At 19.6% G+C, this 14,338-nt stretch overlaps 3 protein-coding genes across 3 annotated transcripts in view; 2 read left to right on the top strand and 1 right to left on the bottom strand.

Annotated features, from left to right (window-relative positions):
* LOC102679662 (transmembrane protein 245) overlaps window positions 1–707 on the top strand; it is a 3,504-nt gene extending 2,797 nt beyond the window's left edge. The window contains 2 exon segments of the mRNA XM_006616448.2: window positions 13–397; window positions 495–707. Of these exon segments, the coding sequence (XP_006616511.2) occupies window positions 13–397; window positions 495–675 (566 nt within the window). The 3' untranslated portion in view covers window positions 676–707.
* A 1,018-nt stretch (window positions 708–1,725) lies between these two features.
* LOC102671984 (beta-mannosidase) lies at window positions 1,726–10,598 on the bottom strand. The gene is made up of 17 exons (XM_031510827.1): window positions 10,327–10,598; window positions 10,100–10,215; window positions 9,242–9,892; window positions 7,096–8,061; window positions 6,694–7,015; window positions 6,428–6,579; window positions 5,355–5,472; window positions 5,218–5,247; window positions 5,000–5,146; window positions 4,753–4,901; window positions 4,488–4,693; window positions 4,159–4,420; window positions 3,328–4,054; window positions 2,841–3,269; window positions 2,535–2,746; window positions 2,198–2,416; window positions 1,726–2,118 (listed from the first exon to the last, which is right to left on the bottom strand). The coding sequence occupies exons 1-17, from the start codon at window positions 10,412–10,414 to the stop codon at window positions 1,870–1,872; spliced, it is 5,043 nt and encodes a 1,680-aa protein (XP_031366687.1). The 5' UTR covers window positions 10,415–10,598; the 3' UTR covers window positions 1,726–1,869.
* Window positions 10,599–12,345: 1,747 nt separating this feature from the next.
* Window positions 12,346–14,338, top strand: part of LOC102678901 (translation initiation factor IF-2, mitochondrial) — a 4,810-nt gene continuing 2,817 nt past the window's right edge. The window contains exons 1-4 of the mRNA XM_006616441.2: window positions 12,346–12,488; window positions 12,833–12,980; window positions 13,051–13,364; window positions 13,813–13,973. Coding sequence (XP_006616504.1) covers window positions 12,412–12,488; window positions 12,833–12,980; window positions 13,051–13,364; window positions 13,813–13,973 — 700 coding nt within the window. The 5' untranslated portion in view covers window positions 12,346–12,411. The remainder of the gene's footprint in view (window positions 12,489–12,832; window positions 12,981–13,050; window positions 13,365–13,812; window positions 13,974–14,338) is intronic.

Raw genomic sequence — 14,338 nt, 5'->3', positions numbered from 1 at the left:
ATATATATATATATATATATATATATATAATTTGATATATATATATATATATCAAATTATATAAAAATAGATATAAATATCTAATGTTTTGTAGATTTGCTGTAGCATTACAAGAAGCTGTAATTGGAGTTTTTACTGCAACATTTAAGCTTGCTTGTTTTTTTGGCATGTGGACATGGTTTACACATAATTTGTTTCAAGTAAAAATAATTTATTTACCATCAACTTTTGCAACAATACTTGGAGCTGTTCCATTTTTGGATGCATATTTTGCTTGTATCCCAGCTACTATAGAACTCTGGTTTAATCGAGGATCTATGATTGCTATTCTATTTTTCATGTTTCATTTTCTTCCTTGTAATATTGTTGTAACTGAATTCTACAAGGAAATTAAAGGGTATATGTAATTTTAATTTTTATTTATAATTTTTTTATATTCAATAATATTTTATTTATTTATATACAAAATATAATGATTTATATTTATATTTTAGTGGTGGACATCCTTATCTTACAGGTCTTTCCATAGCAGGTGGAATTTTTTGTTTAGGTGTAGAAGGTGTAATTTTTGGTCCATTATTATTATGTTGTATAATGGTAGCAATTAATCTAAGTCGCCGTTATTTGCATTCACCATCAGAAGAAGTTATATCGTATGCAGAAATTAAACATTGATAAAAAAATTTCTAATTGATTGTTAAATAGTAGAAGAAAAATTAACAAAGTTTTATAAATTATTGAATTATTGAATCTCATACATTAATCTTTAAAAATATAAGATTAATACTAAGAATTAATTATGTTTTAAATTTAAGTCTTAACTATTTGAAATGAAATTTATATAAAAATTAAATTTAAATGATTTTTAAAAATATTTAATTTTTAATTTTCACATTTTTAAAATAATAAAATATTAAAAAAAATTATTATATAATACAATATAATACAAAAAATCTAAATTTGCAAAAAAAAAAATAATTTATGAAATATGAAAATTTTATCTAGTCTTTAAAAAAATAAAATTTAGCATTATTTTACTTAATATATAATATAATAACAGAGATTATAAATTAGTGCTCTTACCCGAATTTATGGATATTGCTATTGAGCAAATATATTCTATATAAAAAAGAACAAATTCGGATTATGATGAATATTTCGAATATTCAAATAATAATAACTCTATTATAAATATATTAATTTATATAATATTATAATATGCTTATATATTTTTTGATCAATTTCTTCAACAGATGTATCTTGCTAATAATGTAATTAAAAAATTTTAAGAAATCTCTAAAAGCTTATTATATATTTATATATTATAAATATATTATTGAAGTAAAAAAATTAATTTTCTATAATTTTTAAGAAAAATTTAAAAGAAAAATAAATTAATACTTTTTATTATATTTCAAAATTCTAACTTTTATTATTATTTATTAATTTGATATTAAATTGATTGAAACTAATTTATAATCAAAATAATACATATATATATATATATATTTAATGTATTTCTTTGTTTATAATATTGTATGTATTGATTTTTCTTTGTTTGATAACTTCAGTATTATTCATATCAGATTTTGTTATTATTAATTAAAATGTTATTAAAAATTATTGTATGTTTTTAAGTAATAACTTATAAACTTAATTATCATTTGAAATTTAAAAATAAATTTATAAGTTAACAATGTCAAATTTAATATATTTGATAATTAGTATAATTTTAATTATATTTATTATTCTTATTGGATTTGAAATTTATTTACATCGCGAAACATATTTTCCACAAACATGAAATTTAATATTATGGAGATAAATAATTATTTAGTTACAATTTAAAAATGGATAAATTGAATCAATTTAATAAGTGTCAGAAAGTGTAGTAATTTTTAAAGTTGTTCTTAACATTTCTGATGTAATAACATCACATGCATGGAATAAAATTTTTTTCGTATTTTCAAACATATGGAAACCATTTTCTGAAAAATGACCACAAATATTACCAGCTTCCAGCCATACAAAAAGTATTATATTATTTGTTATTAATTCAATTTCAATATCTAAATAATTAAAGAATTTTTCAGATAAATGATAATCATTTATATTTACCTAAAATAATATAATATATATTTGTTAAACAAAATAAGTAATTAAAATATATATTTTTTAAATTTAAATATAAACTTACAGAAACATTTGCTATTGGTAATGCAATATTTTTCAGGGCATTATTTGGATATATGTAATTTCTTGGTGCTATTGAAAGTCCATTTTTGTCTCTTAAGGTAAGTGTTGTAATGCAATTATTTTTAGTGATGTTAAATTGGCATTCATTAAGTGTTGTGGAATTTAAAATCCATGAATATTTGAGTACATTATCATTAATTTTAGTTACTGCATTGGCTTCCTATTAAAAAAATGTTGATTAAATTATTATTTATAATAATAATAATAATGTAATAATTATATATATATATAAAATATATATTAAAATATATTGATGATTATTTTTGTCATATAATTACAATAGTTATATTGGAGTGAAAATATGATTGTATAGGTTTTATACTATTCCATGTATAAAGATTCATTTCTAAAGTAACATTTTTTATTGGATATGTTTTATCAGAAACGATATAAATGGAAAGATCCATGTTTTGAATATAATATGTAACAATAAGAGGTGCAAAAAATTCCACAGCATAATAATGAAGCATTTTCCATCGCCCATCAAAATCTAAAAAAATAGAATGATTAGAATTATAGATTAGATATAGAATTAATGATGATAATTTAAATATTACATCTTATCTTCAATAATAATTATTTACCAATAGAAGACCATGATGGAGCTTGCCAAACATCATTTAATTGCCAATATAAAGCACCCATTGTCATTCCTTCTCCTATTTCATTTAATTCCGACATTGATTGTCGATAATATTCTGTCTGTATCTTTACAGAAACTGCTTGATTAATTTGGCTTAAATATATATAATTTTCAAATTTTTTTAGAGTATTTTGAATGTTAGGTAATTTTAAATTTTTTGAAATAAGATTTTTCAGAAAAAATATTCCCAATGGTAAATGTTGACGATGTTCAAGAAAGTTACTGTCTATATCCAAATCAGTAATTGATTTTGCAACTGGCAACATAGTATAAATTGATGGCAATGATTGAAATCCATATTCAGATGAAAATCTTGCACGAGGATATTGATGCATATCCCAACCATTATTAAAATAATTGTAATAATGCACTAAAATATTATTTTATTAATAAACTATTTCTATAATAAAATAAGAGATATATTTTACCATCTCCAAATATCTTTGAATATGGATTTTTTCCAGTATAATTATATTGTTCTGTATATAATCCATTACTAGGACTAGATATTACAAAAGGTCGTGTAGAATCTAATCGTTCAACTGTTTTCTTGATTAAATTTACATAAAGTTTGATATAATCAGTTTTATATACTTGTTTAGTTCCAGTTCCATACCAATTATCATATAAAGCTGCTTCATTTTCATTATTTCCAGCCCAGAGAACAATACTAGGATGATTTTTTAATCTTCGTACATTTTGTATTATCTCTTTCCTAACTGATTTAAGAAATTCTTCTGTAGTAGGATACATTCCACATGCAAACATAAAATCTTGCCAAATCATGATTCCATATTCATCAGCTATATTATAAAATAATTCAGATTCATAAAGTCCACCTCCCCACACTCTAAGCATATTCATATTTGCTTTTTTGGCAGATTTTAATAAATGTTTAATTGTATCCATCTGAGCAGTCAATTCAGGAAAAATACTAGCTGGTATAAAATTACTACCTTTTGCAAATATTGGAATATTATTTATTTTAAAATAAAAACTTAATCCTTGTTTGAGAGGCTTTTGTACAAGTTCTACTGTTCTGAAACCAATACGTATTGTTTTTTGTTTGACATTAGTAGAAGTAGTTGCAGTTACAGTTAATAAATAAAGAGTTTGATTGCCATAACCATTTGGCCACCATTCATGCACAAGATCCTATATAAAAAAAAAATTTTTTTAAAATATATATATATAGATAGACATTAATTATGTAATATGTTATATACATAATTAAAGATATTTTATGATTATGAACATACTATAGGTACATTGAGAAATGTAGTACTTTTTACATATTTATTATTTGTATATAAATTAACATTAGTAGAATTATAAATATTTAATTGTTCATTAATATTAAGAACAGATGAAATATCACAAATTATAAATTGGCTATTTTTTTGTAAAGTAGTTTCAAAGAATAATGTAATCATAATATTCCAAAAATTTATTTCTTTGTGGATATCTATTGTAATATCCATAATATAAATTTCATTTACAGGAATTATTTCTACACTTTTCCTAAAATATTTTTCAATTAATATAAAGTAATAAATAAAACAGAAATAAATAATGAATATAAATATACCAAATACCCATTGATGGAAAAGCAGGACCCCAGTCCCAAGCAAAACTTGCTTGCATTTTTCTTATATGATTTATATGACATTCTCCATTATAAGTATTTGGATTGCATATTGGAGGAATTATATATTTTGATGCTTGTTCATTATATAAATTTTCAGCTACTTTAACAGGAGAAGAAAAAAAAACTTCTAATAAATTTTCTCCTTTCTGAAAAGTAAATGTATTAATAAATATTATAAATAATTTTATAAAAATAAATTGCTTACTTTTAAATATTTTGTCACATCAAATGTATATCTTAAAAACATATTTGATGTTTCTCCAATTTTTTTAGTATTTAAAAGAATTGTAGCAAATGTATCTACACCATGGAAAATTAATAATACTTTAGGATCATTTAATAAAGTGTCATTCACTATAAAATAAATAATTTTTTTTAATAATTTTTTTTAAAAATATTTTCATATAATATATTAATATTCTTATATTAAATATAAAATAATTTATAATTACCACAAAAACTTTTAGTATATAAAACTGATTGATTACCGACCCATCGATTAGTTAAATCATTATATCCAATAAAATTATTTGGTATAATATGAGCATTACTTAAATCAGTATAAATACCTCCTGGTACAGTTGCAGAAAATGTGATGTCTAAAAATATGATTAAAAAATATTACAATTACAGATATTAATATCAAATAATTATTTTCGCAAAATCTTACCATATTTATGTTTTTCAGTTATAATTTTACCTAAATTAAAAATATATGTAATAATAATAAGAATAATATTATATAAATAGAATTCTCTTTATAAAATATATTGATATATTTATATTATTATTAATAACATTTAATACCTATCCATGAACCATCTAAGGTTAGAGACAAAACATTATAAATTAAAAATATAATGGTTATAAATTGAAAGAATATTTTCATAATATTTTTCATAATATTTGTTTTAAGAGAATTTAATGAAATTTTTTAATATATTATATAATATTATGTTATTTTTAAATATTATTTTCTTAAATCTTATATAAACTTGAATTGAATTTCTTATTACATTTCTTCGAAATATATATTATAGATAAGAGATTAGATATATATTAGATATGTATTTATGAATCATAAAATAATTTATTATTCATACTTTAATTTTAATTTTTATAATCATATTTCTTATATAACATATCAAAAAAAATATTTTTTTAATACGAAAATAATTTCAATATATATAATTACATTTAATTGATCCATTTATATAACTTGCATATAATTAATATAGTAATTCATAATTTAAAATAGAATAAAACAAAATGTATAAATAAAATATTTTATTCAGGACGATAATCCTGTATAAAAATACATTTTACTATATAATATATAAATGCTTACAATTGATCTATAAAAATTAATATTAGATTATCAGATATAGTACACTTATACTGTTTTTTACACTTATACTGTAGTTTTTTTGCATGAAACGTATTTTTTAAAATATTCTAACATAAATTTTTACATTATCAAATTTGAATTTAATGTGCGTATTATTAAGAAAAATAGTAATTTTTAAATGAAATTTCATTTTTAAATTTATATTCTTACTTGATAGAAAAACATATTTTAATTAACATTAATTTAATTTTAATCAAAAATAAAAAATATAATTATAATAATATAAATTGTAACATAATATATACATATACATAAATGTTTATACAATATGGAATGTTATAAACAACAAATGCAAAAGAAATTATATTTGATATTTCAAAATGTTTGAATTATACGTTTTATAACGTATTAATCTTATTTTAATGATATTAATGATATAGTACTCTTATTAAAGCCATGATAGAATATCAATTTTTTTATCAATATGTAGATATATACACATTTGCTGTTTTAAAGATAGGAGTTGTATTTAACGTTTTCTTTTTCTACTGGAATATATTTGTGTTTTACTGTTTGAAGGAAATTGTCTTCTATAATCTATGTATGAATCAGTTTGTTCACTAATTGGTCGGTAGCAACGAACAGGCGAATTAGGAATGTTGCTGAATTCATTGCTTGAATATTCTAAAAATATATATTACTAACATTATAAATTATACAATTATATAATATAATTATAAGTTAATTTAAGAACATGATTTTGTATATATTTTTTTCAAATAGAATGAAAATTATTACCATTTAAGGATTCTTCTTCATGTTGTCTTTGTAAACAAGTATTAACGTGTTCTTCATAATGTATTCCATTAGTCGTTTTATATTTCGAACAAACACCACATTCAAGAATTTCGGGATTATTAATAGCTATTGGTAATGATTTATTTTCTAATAAATGTACATCATTTTCATGTTCATTTTCAGATATATATTGTTCACATCCAGCAGCATGTACTTCTATTTTATCATTTGGAAAAGATTTATTACATATAGGACAATTTATATTATTTGAAAGATTATTATCTGTTATTTCAATTTCATTAATTTTGGAAGTATTTTCATCCTAAAAAAGTTGATATATAAAGCATTATGTGACATATACATATATATATATTATTAAAAAAATATACAAAGATTTATTACCTCAAGCAATCTGTTATCATCTATTGATATCTTATTTTGTTTATTTATATTCAGTAATTTTTCTTCATCTTTTTTGCTAATTTTTTTTTTTGATTTCATATATATTATATTCCATCTTTTGTTTTTTTCTTCTTTATCTTTTTCTTTTTCTTCTCTTTGCTTTTCCCTTTTTTGTTCTTCTTCTATTTGTTTTTTATATAATTCTTCTTTTTTTTTTTTTTCTTCAATTTCTTTTTTTTGAGCTTTTTCTCTTTGAATTTCAATTTTTTTTTGTTTCTCAAGTTGAAGTTTTTCTAAAGTTATACATTCATTTTTTATTCTATATGAAAAATTTTTTATGGGTAATGGTTTAATTTCAATATTTTCAAATGTGGTTTTAGCTTTTTCATTATCTTTTTCTAATTCTATGAGAATTTCTTCATCAGTCAGAATGTTATTTTTATCCTTGGATATCAAATTCACTACATTTTTTTTTTCATTGCTATTATGTGCTATTGAATTATTGGGAGACATATTAACAATGTGTTTTATATTTTTATTAATATTTTTTCTAATTTGAGGTATAATTTTTTTTGGACATAAAGAAAGTAATTCAGATGGCAAACAGTTTTTGGATTCTTTTTTATATTCCATTTTGAAATGTTCAATTTCTTTATTATCAAAAAGTTTACTAATATTATCATGATTTAAATTTTTATTTTTCTCATTGCATTTAGCAGTATATACCATTTTATTTAAACTTAATTCTTTATTTTTGTCTTCATAAGATTGAATTTTTTTTTTTTTAGTAGTATATTCATCTTCATCACTGCTAGAATATATTGCATCAGAAAGAGAAAAAATCATAGTTGATTTACGTTTATTAGGTCGTTCATTGCTATATTTATTTATACATTCCATTTCATTCTGTTCAGTCTTAATATTTGTTACTGATTTTTTATCCAAATTATCTTTAGTAAGACCCACCTATAGAAATGTTGAAAGAAGGATTAGAATTATAACAATGAAACTATTCTTTTTTTACAGAAATATGATTTATTCAAAGATTGTTTGAAGCTTACAGTTTTAATTACTGTTTTTTTTTTATAAACATTTATGAATACATGTATTTGTATAAATGCAATTTTTATAAGAAACATCAATCATAATCTTCAATTATTTTTATACAAAGCATTAATGTTATTTGTTTTCAAGTTATCTTATTGGTATATATATAAATAAAAAATATGTAAACTTTGCCAGTAAAGTTATTTTTAATATATTAGTTTAATTTTATCACAACCATTGTACTGCTAATCATAAGAGATAACATCAAATATTATTTATGTCAAAGAGATATTATATTATATATTATATATTATAATAACCAGTTACACATTTTTTATTGAAAAGAATTAATAAAAATTTATATTAAAATTGTAAATAGTTTAGAACTTTTACAAATATTAACATTTTATTAAACTCAAAAAAAATATAATTGCATATAATTAATTTTAACTTTAATTTTATTTTCCATGGCACAATATTTTATTATGAAGAATTTAATTTATATATGCAGAAATAAATATTCAGAGAGTTCATATTTTAAAAAAAATTTAGTAATTTTTTAAGTATTTTTATAATTTCATGAGTTTTTCTTTAATCTGTTTGATAAAAAAAAATCTTAAATTAATCATTAAAAACAAAGAAATCTGTTCTAAAAATTTCATTTTTTTTCTTTAGAAAAAAAAAAAAAATTAAAATTAATAAAATAAGAAATTAAAACATTTAATTTCTTTTCAGAAAAAAAGACTTAAAAAATAAAATAAATAATAACGAAATTATAATAAATTATCATATCTAAAACAGATTCTACATTTGTTTACTTTTAATAATAAGATTATCTTATTGAAAATAAGATATTCTTTTTACTAATTTGATACTTTTTAACTAATTTTAAAATTTTTAATTGTATTTAATGTTCAATTTTAGAATAATTTTATTATTTGAGAAATTTATAATTCATTTCACAATCCTCTTTTAACTTAATTAAATGCACAGTAAAATTTAATATTGATTGTCAAAATATGAACTTTCCAAATCTAATATTTTCTTATATTCATTAATGATAGGATCTGTAAGAAATGGATTGGATGGAGGTACCCACCTGAATGGGTGACCCCCATTGAAACTTAGTATCAGTAGTACGATGCCAACTATGCCATAATTCTGCTGTTTGTTTCAAATAAAAGTTTAATGCAGGCAGTAGTTTCTCAAGCATTTCAGGTGTTTGTGCATCTTTGCATAATCTAAATGGCATACGATCTTGAACTACAGGTCGATTTGGCTCTTGCAAAGGCACATCATTTTCACTAACACATGAATCAAGGGGATTAATTTGCCATTGATCCAATTTTTTATCACATTCAGAATACATGTCCATTTTCTTCTCTGAATTATTTATAATATCCGAATCTTGTGAAGAATTTTTCGATTTTAAAGAAATGTATCTACTCATATTATGAGAATAATTATCTCTCATATTTGAGTTATCTTGTGATTTAATAAATATATCTTCATTATCCAAATTTTTTCCTCTATACACAGAATTTCTTGAATCAACAATAGCAGATGCAAGATCAGAATTACTACAATCATGAGTTAATGTTCTTTCATGTATTGGAGATGTATGATTAGACCTATGTGAATGTATTGACTGAGATGTATTATTGATGTGTTCTTGTATTTCTAGTTCTTGTATTAAATTTGTCTTGAGCATTATTTCTGAAGAACAATCACTAGAAGATTGCATTAATTCCTAAAAATCATATTATATATTATATTATATATATACATAAATTATATATATTGATTAAATATACAATATATATAATTTCATAATTCCAATTAATAAAATATATTATATTTAAAAATATATATTGATTAAATATTATTATAATTATATAATATAAATGAACAAATTATATTTATTAGATATTAATTAAATTAATATTAATAAATTTACCTTTTGTGCATTTTTTTCATCATTAGCCATATTTGCCATATCTTTAGATTCATTAATGAATCCTAAAATTTCTTTCATATCCTTATAAGTATACCATGTTTCATACATTTTCATATCTAAAAATTATTTTTAAAAAAATATTTTTTTAAATTAATGTAAAAATTGTAAAATCAATAATTAAAAAGATTTTAAATAAAATTTAAAATATTTAATAGATATTCAAATACCTAAAAGTTCTCGTTTCATTTCTTCCTCTTCTTCTCTTTCTTTAGATGTCAACAATTCAATTTTATCTCGCTCCATACTGTCTGACATATTTATAATTTAAAAAATATCAACAGAATATTTTATATGTAATGAATAGAAATTTAATTGTAAAATATATATGATTTGTAATTTCGAATTTTTCTTCATTACTATTTAATTATTTTAGTTAATAACCATTTATGAATAATGACGTTGAAAGAATAAAAGTTCACGTTCATGTACAAATGATCTGAAATTAACTTCAAAATTATTAACATAGAATAGAAGAATCGATATCGATGATAACCAATTTCAGATTATTCAATTTTCCAGACTTATTTACATGAGCAAGTTTAACTCATTTATATTTGACAATATCTATATATTTATATTATGAAATGTATCTTATTAATTATATCTTATTAATTTATATTCATATTTTATAAAATCAATTAAATTTTATTATTAAATTTAATACTAAAATCATATTTATCAAATATAATTATTATATATTATTAATAAAATATCAAATAATCAATGATATAAATCTTGACAAAATCAAAATATTCAATCAATCGAGTCAACAGATATTGAAACTATATAATTAAATCTTTAGCAAAATTAGCGAATTACAAAATATTATTTTAAAATATGAAATAAGAAATATACTTTTGAATAAGAAATATATTTTTTGTATATTAATTTATTATTATTCGTTTAATTATTTAGATTTTTAATATTAACATATTGTTTTTGAGATAAAGATTGATAAAAATTGATAAAATGAACGATATCAGTACAATTAAAAAAAATAATTATATGTTTAAATCAAATCATAATTTTATTTATATATATAATAGTTATGTAATTTAAATGATAGTCATATAAGAATTTATGAAATTAATTCAATTAATTTATATTATTTAAAAATTAGAATAATTTTCAAATTTTATGTGATTATTTTTTGAATTAATATTATTATAATTAAGATTCAATTTGTATATAGGATAAATTTAACATTTAATGGAATTTCTATTATGAAAATTTTAAAAATAATTTTTTTTTAGTTTCATAAATATTTTTAATTTAAAGTACTTTTAAAAATAAAATTGATTTTCTCTCTTTGTATATATAGCACATAATGATATATAAGATGTTAATTAAATACATTTTTATTATTTTTTGTTTTAAAAACTACAATGTATCTTAATCTTTAATTAAGATAATTTAAAAAATATAAATATTTCATTTTTTGTTTTCTGAGATATATACTTTATTCAAGGAAAATATGAAATTTATTTAGTTGAAAATTTAAAAAAACGAATTAGTGACTTGTTGAATATACTGTGCATTGCTTATGCTTGATACTTGGAAAAATATAGAGTTTAGCAAGATAACCAATCTATACAAACATAATCGTATCATATACTTTCTTATAAATTCACATCTATTAACTATCGCCAATAATATATATTACATTTAATAGTTTATCATCTGCACTCTTCAAGTGTCAACTTACTAGAAACGGATAGTATGTATCAATTTTCGCAAAAGAATGATATGAGAAGTGTAATATGTAACGACATTTGAATATCTTCTTGTTGTAGTTTCATTATTTTGATGTATTCTTGTATATTAAAAAAAAAAATGTATTTTTAGTATTGATAAATATAGATTTTATTAAGCATTCAGTTTTTTTTTTCTTCAACGAAATCGAAATTATAGCCTATTCCAATTGCATGACTTACTTTGTAATTGTTTTGATACACGACATTGCATGATAGCAATTTTGATTTAAATCTTGTAACTTTTTTTTAACATGTATTTGTTTTTATTTGTTTGTTTGTTTTTATTTGTGATTTTATTAAAATTTAATTTCAGTTTCAATGTTGATATTGTCAATATTATTCTGAGTCGGTTCGATAATATTGAATATAACAATAAAATAATTTTAGTATTTTTGAGAGATAAAAAATGCATTAATATTAGATTTTTTTAGAAGATTCTGTATCTTCTTTATGATATATAAAATTATGAGTGTATAATAAATTAAACATATCAATGATATGAATATTTTTTTCCTATATAAATATGTAAGAATAAATATGGCTGCTTCTATTATCAGAACATATATTCAATCTAGGTATTTTGTATTTTTTTTGATGTTATGAATTATAAATAACTTGATTTTTTTATTTATGAAATTATATAATATTTAATAAATATATATTTGCATATAATGTTTCCTATTGTGTATTTATTATACACAAGTCATAAACATAACCTTTATAATATTATTCTTAAACATTCAATATTATAATATATTTATATATGTTTACATATATATTAATAATATTATGTATTTAATATATTTTATTATTATTAAATATTTAAAATTTTAATTTGTATATAGAATTATACTTTTATATATATTATATACTTTTATATATATACTATATACTTTTTCTAAATATAATCTATTTACAGTTTATCAAAACAAGTAATAGAAATTATATGGCGGGAACAAAATATAAATAGTACTATACAAACCATGAATGTATTACATATTCATCATCATTATCATGTTACACCAGTTTTTACTAAACAAAGAAAACTTAAAGAAGAAACAGAATTAGTATGATTTTGATTTAAATATAATTTATAAATATATTAAAATGTATATTTATAATTGAAATTATTTTCAGAATCTGAAAACAATATTTAATGAAGACAAATTAAATAATTTAATAGATAAAGAATTTAAAAATAAATCATTACCAATAATAGAAATATGGAATAACATGACAGTTAAAGAATTAGCAGATTCTGCCAAAAGGGATATTAATGATGTTTTAGATGTTCTTTATTTTATAAATAAAAAATTTCCATATGAAAAAAATAGTATTTTAACGAGTATGCCTTTATTAACTAATGTAGTAAAATATCTTGGTGGGAAACACAAATTCATATCAAAAAAAATTAAAGAAACTAATATGGAATATAAAGATATTACTAAACGGTAGTATGAATTAATATGATTATTATATAATAAAAAAATAGATATATAAATAAGAAAACAAAAATCAATATACACAGTTTAAAAAATTAATATTTTTAAAGTTATAATTTTTTATCTTCACTAAAGTGGATAACTTATTTAGTTGAGAAAATACTGTGCTAAATATTAAGATATTAAATATATGTACAAGTGAAAGACAGATATATAAAAACTTCTAACTAGGAAAAGAAGAAATGATAAGATAATTCATTATTTTTATGCAATATATCAATTTTCAAAATGAATAAGTTATTCACTTTAAAAAATAAATAAAAAATAAAAAACTTTTTTCTTTATTTGACTAGTTTGACTTTCTAAAATTTGAATTCTTTTTTATCCTTTTTTACTACACAACAATTTTTAATCATTTTAATTAAATATACTATGTAATATGTTTAATTTTATATAGGCCTCTACCAAATGAATCTCAATTAATAAAACGACATCCAATTGTAACAATAATGGGGCATGTTGATCATGGCAAAACTACTTTACTTGATGCATTACGAAATACATCAATTGCAAAATCTGAATTTGGTGGTATTACACAATGCATTGGTGCTTTCGATGGTTGGTATTGAATTAATTATCTTTAAACATTTATTTTCAAATTTCATTATTATATAGGATGCTCTCTATTTATAGTATTTAGTAGGATGGATCTGTTTATAAAAAATCAAAAATAAAAAATCAGAAATAAAAAATCTTAGAATGTCTTTAAATAAGACTTCATTTTCAAGAAAATCAATTATGAAAATTATGAAATCAAGTATGAACATAATATATAATAATAATTTAGATAATAATCTAATTAATGTATATTTTTCTTTATATTTATTTTTATAGTATAATGTTATGATTTATTACTGATTATCGTATCTATTATTACTTGTTTATTATTGATATAAATTTATAATATTTTTTATAATATTAAA

This window comes from Apis dorsata, unplaced genomic scaffold (genome assembly GCF_000469605.1).
Source record: "Apis dorsata unplaced genomic scaffold, Apis dorsata 1.3 scaffold_265, whole genome shotgun sequence".
Taxonomy (NCBI): domain Eukaryota; kingdom Metazoa; phylum Arthropoda; class Insecta; order Hymenoptera; family Apidae; genus Apis; species Apis dorsata.
Note: the sequence above shows the minus strand (reverse complement) of the source record. Positions and strands in the feature narration are given on the sequence as shown.